At 39.7% G+C, this 9289-nt stretch overlaps 1 protein-coding gene across 4 annotated transcripts in view; it reads right to left on the reverse strand.

The window, feature by feature from the left end:
* The window catches only part of NDRG3 (NDRG family member 3), a 91287-nt gene that overhangs the window by 50528 nt on the left and 31470 nt on the right, over window positions 1-9289 (reverse strand). For 2 of the 4 annotated variants that reach the window (XM_024128474.3, XM_024128475.2), the window contains exon 3: window positions 5445-5480. The exons of the other annotated variants lie outside the window; for them this stretch is intronic. In XM_024128474.3, coding sequence (XP_023984242.1) covers window positions 5445-5480 — 36 coding nt within the window. The remainder of the gene's footprint in view (window positions 1-5444; window positions 5481-9289) is intronic. 4 annotated transcript variants of the gene reach the window in all.

Below are 9289 nucleotides of genomic sequence, written 5' to 3' on the forward strand. Positions count from 1 at the left end.
TCATCTGTAGAGACGTGGATGCATCTAGAGACTGTAATACAGAGTGAAGTAAGTCAGAAAGAGAAAAACAAATATCGTATATTAATGTATATATGTGGAACCTAGAAAATGGTACAGATGAACTGGTTTGTAGAGCAGAAATTGAGATACAGAAGTAGAGAAAAAAACGTATGGACACTGAGGGGGGCAAGCGGCGCGGGGTGGTGGCGGTGGTGTGATGAACTGGGCGATTGGGAATGACATCTATACATTGATGTGTATAAAATGGATAGCTAATGAGAAAATAAATAAATAAATAAATAAATAAATAAATAACAGTAAAAAAAAAAAAAAAGAAAAAAAACCCAAAAGGGGACGGGTATGCATCTCAAGGGGAGGACGTGTGAACAAAGGCCATCAGAAAGGAAAAGCACCAAGCAGAAGGATGGGTAGGTCAGCAATAATTCTAGTTTTCCTGGGAGTGGGTGGAGTATTACAATGGGAAGCAGTGGGACAACAGGCTGAAAGGGAGACTGGGGCCACAATCACATCGTTCAAGGCAAAGGGAGGATCGTGGAACTGGTCAAGCTCTCTAACAGACTGCAGCAGGCGGCTGAATCCCAGATGTCTCCAAACACCTCTTTTCTGTGGAAGGCACTTTCAGTTATTTACTTCACTGAATTCTTATTTTGTAATAGTGTCCATTCACCAAGTGACCTGCAAGAGTTTAAAGCTGTTTATACCCCTTTAGAAGAGGCAGTCACATACATATATTTGAACTGTGGTACTAAAAACCAGTCATCACAGTAGAGTTCTATAAATCAGTCCTCTTAAGAGCTACTGCAATTAGACAGCCAGCATGAAATTACTCAGCCCTTGGCCAGGCCTGGAGTTCTTATCCTAGGAGCAAGAACTCCATTCTTGTGAGTTCACTCCATCATCAGCATCTTCTACAGGAATGATATATTGTGGCAGACAGCAGCTTTTCACTTTCCATTAATATTTCTTGAATACCCCTCTGGTGGAAGTGGAAGGCAATTTGACAAGATGTGCCAAGAGCCTTAAGTGTGTTCATTCCAAGAATCCATCTAAGGAAATAATCCAACGTGTATGTAAAATTTATGCACAAAAATGTTCAGTGAACTGAACATACTATAAGCAATCTAATTTCCAAAAATAATGGAATAGTTAAGTCATGGGATAGCCATATGATGAAATAACAGGCAGCCATTAGAGATGGTTTTTTTTTTTTTGGCTTCACCACGTGGCTTGCAGGATCTTAGTTCCCTGACCAGAGATTGAACCCGGGCCTCGGCAGTTAAAGCACCAAGTCCTAACCACTGGACTGCCAGGGAATTCCCCATTAGAGATTATTTTTATGAGTTTTAAAATGACATGTAAATGAGATTGTGTTCTAATATTAAGTCAGAAAAGGAGATACATAATTGTACATCCAGGGTGACCAATTATATAAACTTTAAAAATTATATTTTAGAAAATAACATACAGGGACTTCCTTGGTGGTCCAGTGGGTAAGACTCCACGCTTCCAGTGCAGGGGGCCTGGGTTCGATCCCTGGTCTGGGAACTAGATTCTGCCTGCATGCCTCAACTAAGAGTCTGCATGCCACAACCAAAAAGCCCGCCTGCTGCAAAAAAAAAAAAAAAAAAAAAAAAAAAAAGATCCCTCGTGTGGCAACTAAGTCCCGGCACAGCCAAAATAAAAATAAATAAATAATATAAATAAATAAATAAATAAATAAATAATACACACAGACATACATCTCAACACTGAACACATTAACATGGTTGCCCCTGGGCTCTAGGACTGTGAGCTTTTCTCTAGCTACTTTATAATTCTCTGTGCTCTCCAAATATTCCAACTATGAGCACGTACTCTTTTGATAACCAGAATATAAAAGTAAAAACTGGAAAGAAATATAATAAAATATGGTTATCCCTAGGGAACAGGATTATAGGAAACCTTTATTTTCATACTTTTCTGCATTTTCTAAATTTGATTATACACAAGTGTTACCTTTTAACATATTTACTCATGTGATATACACACATTAAATACTACACGTGAAGTTTTAGAAACATGTGAGAAATAACAATGATGATATTTATACAAACATAGTGATCACAAGTTCATAAGTGTGTGTGCGTGTGGAGAAGCACTGGAAATGTCCATGGAGAGAGCTGTGTGAAAATTAAAAGCAGTTTTGTGTACTTTTTTACAAAAGTAAACATTGGTCCCCCCGCAATGTTTTATCATGAAAACGTTCAACCATATGCCTAAGTTGAAATACCTTACAGTGAACATCTGTATACCCACCACCTGAACTCTACCATTAACATTTTACTATACTTAATTATCATGCATCTATCCATCTATCCATCCCTCTATCCATCTTATTAATACCTCTTTTTTTTTAAAGTTGACGTACCACTGATTTACAGTATTATATTAGTTTCGGGTGTACAACACAGTGATCCAAAAGTTTTACGGATTATACTTCATTTAAAGTTTTTATAAAATATTGACTATATTTCCTATGCTGTACAATATATCCTTGTAACATTTATCTATATATAGTAGTTTGTACCTCTTAATCCCCTGGTATAATTATTTTTTAAAGCAATATATCACAAACACAAAGAAGCTATATAGCATTTGTCTCAGCTCTAATTCCAAATTTTTGAACAATCTCATAAGTAGAAGAAAATTAAGCAGCACTGAAGTAGATAAATGGACAATAAGCCTGCTGATTCATTGTTTCAACTGGCAATAGGCTTTCTCCTTTTACAGCAATTCTAAGCATGTCTAAGCACCCCTCCCCTCATTACTCTTATATACCAATATAACTGCTTTTGGCCTCAGGGGAGCTATATAGCAATGAAGTCACTAGGACAATCAAAGAACCAAGAGAAATGGTACAATTTTAATTATATTTTCAATTATTGGGGAAAAAAAAGCATGTAGGTGATTAGTAAAGGAAACAGAGGGGGAAAAGGCAGTTCAGACTGAAGTTATGATCTCTCATGGTTGTGATGTTAAGATAACTTCCTGGAATATCATCAAAGATTCCTTAAAGATTTCTCTGAGGCAAGACAGAGACCAGAAGGAAGCCCAGATTAACTGGCCTCAGTTAGCCCCGGCCACATTTATGCTAATGAACACCAATGTCAAGGCTGAATGCTTTTCCATTAAGTGACAATGCCAGTGGGCGGCTTTAAATTTGTTCTGCTTTGTCTCCTAAGAATGTCCAGTGGTCTCCGGGAAGCCTTCAGGCAAACTGGGCCACTCTAGATGTCTCACGGCACAGTTCCTACTTCCTAGGCCTTCTATCACCTATCGCTAGACTCCTGACCCAGATGCCCCTAGCCTCCAGAACACCACATAAACCTTTAACAAAGAGACAGATGAGAATGAAGAGCATTCATGAGTGTTGAGAGAAGCAAAAAAGAAGGGCCTATGATATTTTCTTCTTTAGAACACAGAGAACCTACACATTCATAACCAGTAACAGACATGTGACAGTGGCAAACATTTGCCATCATTCTATTTGTATCAGGCCTCATTTAATGAGGCCAGAACATGTTAATATATTAGAGCTTCACTCAAAACATCAAGAATTTTTGCCAGACTATTTTCAAGCCTTTATATTAAAAAGTGATTGATGATTATATCTCTAAAACTCAATTTAATTTATATCTAAGTATGTTTATGTATTAAAAAAAATCCTGAAGTATATATACCAAAATATTAACACTGGTGAAATAACAAGTGATTTTTATTTTTTTGCTTTTTGGTATTTTCTTATCTATTTTGCAATAAGCACATAATTTTTTAATATTCCATTTCTTTGAAGGGGGGTGCTCAATTTGATGAAAATAAATGCTTCCACACTTTTAAGTAGGAATATATATACTATTTCTGGAATTCCTCACCTTGAATTTTACTGTCACCCTCTCTCAAATGATCTCCTTCTAGGTAAATTATATCAAATATTAACAGCAATCAAGTTAAACTGGTTCAACCTAGGATCCAAACCATAACTGAAGTTAGATCAAATTAAAGACAACTAACCCCAAACTTCATTGCCACCATTCACCAAAAAATAATATGACTTCTTGTTTTTGAGTAAGGGTCTATAGCAAATGATTCCCTAACAGCACTTGGCTGATTATGTTGTATATGTAAGTATACCAAATAGTAACACCAAGAGGTGCTTGACACTGGGATTAAAAAGTCTGTAACAAGGAGCCTGCCCCTTCTAAAGTGAGTCTCAGTCTCATTTGTCCTGCCAAGGAACCTCAGCTTTACACACAACTCAGCTCCTTGCCACATCTCAGCTCTGGACATTCTCAAGTGAGAAAGAATGGGCAATGGATTCAGGACAAAGGGGGTTTTTCAACTCCAATTCCACCCAACAGCAAGTTATGAAATGTGATTCTCAATTTCCTCATCTGTAATAAAAACCACCTAATGATATTGCTCCAAGCACTAGAGATGATGTATGTTTAGTATCTATAGTAGGTACCCAATAAATTATTATGATATAACTCGTTTGCCTATGAGACAGATATTAGTTCTTCCTTTTGATTCTAACGCTATATGGAGAGATTCCACTGTACTTAACATAACTTAATATATCTGAAAATAACTATCTGCCTGTGGGTATACAAGTTGGGTGAATCCTGGACACGAGGAAGTTGGCTTCCCTGCACCTTCCTTTCCTGCCTAGTACCCTCTGAGTCTACTTCATGTTGCCTCTGATAGCCACTCTTATGACATCTACCCCAAAAGTAGGAGAGTCAGGCTGCACGGGCTTAAAGGCTTCCCATTTCCATACTCCTTCCTCCCATTTCTTTCAGGGCCAGGCAACAGATAAAGTAGGAAGATGGAGGGAGGGTTGCTGGTTCACTTTCTTGATTTTCAAATTGGCAACAGAGCTATAGGCAAAAGCAGACTAAGACGAACAATATCATTTAGGAAAATACTAATGAGCCAGGTTGAATTTTGCGTTTCCAAAGATAAAGCCAAGAGATATCTGCATTTTATATTAATAACACTTAATGTGTCTTTTTCTTTTAGGAAAAGATTTTGTTGTTGGTTAAGTCTCCCCTCAAAATGCCCCTCCCCCGTCTTCTCTGCAGTGAGGTGACAACCATTTGACACCTGTGACTAGGGTTTCCAATATCATTTGAGGAAAGGAGATCTTAATTACAAAGAGAAAGCTCCACCCAATAACCTACAACCACAGAACAGGTACCTGGCAGGCAATTTTTGAACACAATAGCAAATCATTTTAAATAAACTTGATCCAATGACCAAAAGAACATGAAGGAGTCACGATTAGCTACGAAGAGAGATCCACCTCTATAACACAACCAGCACAGGGAGGGAAGCACTGTAGAGATCCTGTACACAGCCCTCCTTGGTGTTTGTACAGTCCTTACCTGACAGTCAAAGTCCTGGAAGTTTCGTGTACCATTCTGTCAACAGAAGGCAGAAAACACAGTCAGTTTCCCCATGTGGCTTCCCCAAATGTGCAGCAAATTCAGTTCACAGTGAAAGCGCAAGCCTCTTGGTTGCCATAAGACTAAAATGGTTCTCATCAATAGGCTTCAGAGGAGGCTGGGTGGGTTCCTAACATGTGTTAGGAAAAGGTGAGCCTTTAGAGGTGGGGTTACACTTTGGCAGGCTTCCTGTGAAGATGAAGGAAGGGAGCCTGGTTTCCCAGTAAAGCCTGTAACTTCTTGTCTCTCTACCTAAGGAGAGCAGTGAGAGAGAGTAAAACATGGATCAGAGTCTGAGAGCACATTCACAACCCACACGGGAGGTACCTGGGAGGAAAGGAGCTAGAGGCCAACCCTGAGACGTGCAAAGGAACAGAGTGCCCAGGACAAGGAAGCAAAGAAAGGATTAAGAAGAGAACAAAGATATAGGTGGATCAGAAATGGAAGATCTGAAACTTAACAAGGAAGAAAGGCGGTATCATTGAAGGAGGGAAAGAATGATAAAACAAGGTTCCTAATACACTGCTATATCCCAGGAAACTGCTAATAGGAAAAAGGACAAATCATTGAATCGTTTAAAAAGTAAAACGCAGTCAAAAGATCCAAGGAGAATTCACCAAGCTTCTAAAAAGAGATTGTATCATAGTAATGTTTGATTGCCAAAAAAAAAAATCAATGGCAATGACTCAGAGGCATTTTTGTAGCATTTCAGATGCCAGAGTTGCAAGAGTATGACATAAGAGTATAAAAAGGGTAATGAGTGATGTGTTTGGGAGGAAAAGAAAACCTTCTGACTTGATTTTTCATAAAGTAAAAGCTCCTGCCCAGAAGAAAAACCCTCTCATTAGTTAGAAACTGTGTTATATCTGTCTACAACAGCTTCCAGAAGGTGTGGAGCTATAATAATCATCAGCACCTTCCCCAAAGCTGCCCCTCCGGAGAAGATCAAGAAATCTGATGCCAAGGGAGTACTAAGCGATCCCATCCGCCTTCGAGAAGATCCTCTTAGAAACAGTTCTGTATCCTACCACCTTGTTTCTGTAAAGGTGGCAGTAAAGTCACAATAGATTACCAATCACAGAGAGACTGTGGATGACACAGAGGACAGAGTGTGGTGGAGGCAGCCGGTCTGAGGTATTAGTCCTGGCATGAAGCCAAGTTCACAAGGTAAAGTCTAATGCAGTCACAGCGTGGAAAGACAACTAAGATGCCACGTAGATGGGACTGGGTAGCACATTTCCAAGGAATGCCGCCCTTGGTAAAAAGGATCACAGAGTTCCCTATCTCCCCACTAGCCCCATACAATTCCTGAGAACTCCTTCAGAGAAGTCATTGTGTTTAACATCTAGTTAGACGATGAGAAGCAGGAGGAAGGGCCCTCTCAGGGACTAGGGTAGATAGTTGTAGTAGGATATAAATGACCAGCCAGTGAGCCCCTGATCCCTGATTCAACTTGCACCTTCCACCACATACAGCACAGGGCCGGGTATAAGTTAATATATATTTATAAAATGAATATGCCAATATAACAAAATTAAATGCTGAAATATTTCTGTTACGACTTTGAGTCGAAAACAACAAAAAATTCCACTGCATTCCAGTTTAAGACATGATACGGTTATTAAATGATAATAAAGTAGGCTACAGAATGGTCTTCAAAGTTTGACCTCACATACATTAAAATATGCACTAAAAAAGACTAGAAGAAAAATACCAAAACATTAACAATAGCAGCTGTTTCTAAATAGACAGATTATGGGTGGTTACAATTTTTTTTATACTTTTCTACAATGAGCATACACTTCACCTTTTGTAATTAAAAAATTAGAAAAAAAGGATTTGGTATGGCACAAAAAATATGTTTGTCGGGACTTCCCTGGCAGTCCAGTGGTTAAGACTCCACACTCCCCATGCAGAGGGCACGGGTTCAGTCCCTGGTCAGGGAACTAAGATCCCGCATGCCGTATGGTGCAGCCAAAAAAAAAAAAAAAAAAAGTTTATAACTTAGTATTTTGTAATATACAACTTAAAGATTATTTAATCTTTTGAGGAATAATTTATAAGGATGTCAAAACAGACCATATTAGAGCTTCAATCCTACTGGGCTCCCAGAGGTTCCTTTACAGATTATTTAGAAAGATTAGGGAAAATCTCTTTAGTCTGAACTAAAATCTTGGTCCTGGAACACAGAAACACAAATTCTGATGAGCAATTTGAGAAGCAGCTGTCCTTGTATGCATGAATTCCCTTACTCACTATCATGTGATCACAGTCATGAAGCATTTTGTGACGCCCTGAAGCCTGAGAGCGCAAAGGGAAATGCCAAAAGCAGAAAGATGCAATTCTCTCCAGAAACCAAAGTGATCTTTTCTTTGTTGAGAACCTAGCAAAAAAATAGGGCTTCCCTGGTGGTGCAGTGGTTGAGAATCCGCCTGCCGATGCAGGGGACACGGGTTCGTGCCCCGGTCCGGGAAGATCCCGCATGCCGCGGAGCGGCTGGGCCCGTGAGCCATGGCCGCTGAGCCTGCGCGTCCGGAGCCTGTGCTCCGCAACGGGAGAGGCTGCAACAGTGAGAGGCCCGCGTACCGCAAAAAAAACGAACAAAAAAACAAAAAAAAAACCAATTCCACGGGGCTTCCCTGGTGGTGCAGTGGTTAAGAATCCACCTGCCAACGCAGGGGACACGGGTTTGAGCCCTGGTCCGGGAAGATCCCACATGCCGCGGAGCAACTAAGCCCGTGCGCTACAACTACTGAGCCTGTGCTCTAGAACCTGCGAGCCACAAGTACTGAAGCCCGCACCTAGGGCCCGTGCTCCGCAACAAGAGAAGCCAACGCAATGAGAAGCCCACTCGCTGCAACTAGAGAAAGTCCACTCGTAGCAACGAAGACCCAACACAGCCAAAATAAATAAATAAAATATTTTTTTAAAATTCCACATTCCTTATGCAATGTGCACAGCTGTACACAGCTAGACTCGCAAAGAAAAGGCACTAATAATCAGAGGAAGACTATATAACACATGTTTTCTTGGCTTTTTTTTTTTTCTCAAAGGGATGCCACATCCTCTTGGAGAATGGCTTCAGGCTTCATGAGTGATTGATCATCCTGGAGAAAGGATATGACTGGGTCAGTCTGACAGTGATTGGCATCCAGAGTTTCTTTTTCTTCTTTTTTTAAAAAATTTAATTTATTTTTATTAGTTATCCATTTTATACCCATCAGTGTATACATGTCAATCCCAATCGCCCAATTCATCACACTGCCCCCCACCCGGGCTGCTTTCCCCTCTTGGTGTCCATACGTTTTTTCTCTACTTCTGTGTCTCAATTTCTGCTCTGCAAACCGGTTCATCTGTACCATTTTATAGGTTCCACATATATGTGTTAATATATGATACTTGTTTTTCTCTTTCTGACTTATGTCACTCTATATGACAGTCTCTAGATCCATCCACGTCTCTACAAATGACCCACTTTCGTTCCTTTTTATGGCTGAGTAATATTCCATTGTATATATGTACCACATCTTCTTTATCCATTCATCTGTTGATGAGCATTTAGGTTGCTTCCATGATCTGGCTATTGTAAATAGTGCTGTAATGAACATTGGGGTGCATGTGTCTTTTTGATTTATGGTTTTCGCTGGGTATATGCCCAGTAGTGGGATTGCTGGGTCATATGGTAATTCTATTTTTAGTTCTTTAAAGAACTTCCATACTGTTCTCCATAGTGGCTGTATCAATTTACATTCCCACCAACAGTGCAAGAGGGTTCCGTTTTCTCC

Source organism: Physeter macrocephalus, chromosome 14 (assembly GCF_002837175.3).
Source record: "Physeter macrocephalus isolate SW-GA chromosome 14, ASM283717v5, whole genome shotgun sequence".
Lineage (NCBI taxonomy): Eukaryota > Metazoa > Chordata > Mammalia > Artiodactyla > Physeteridae > Physeter > Physeter macrocephalus.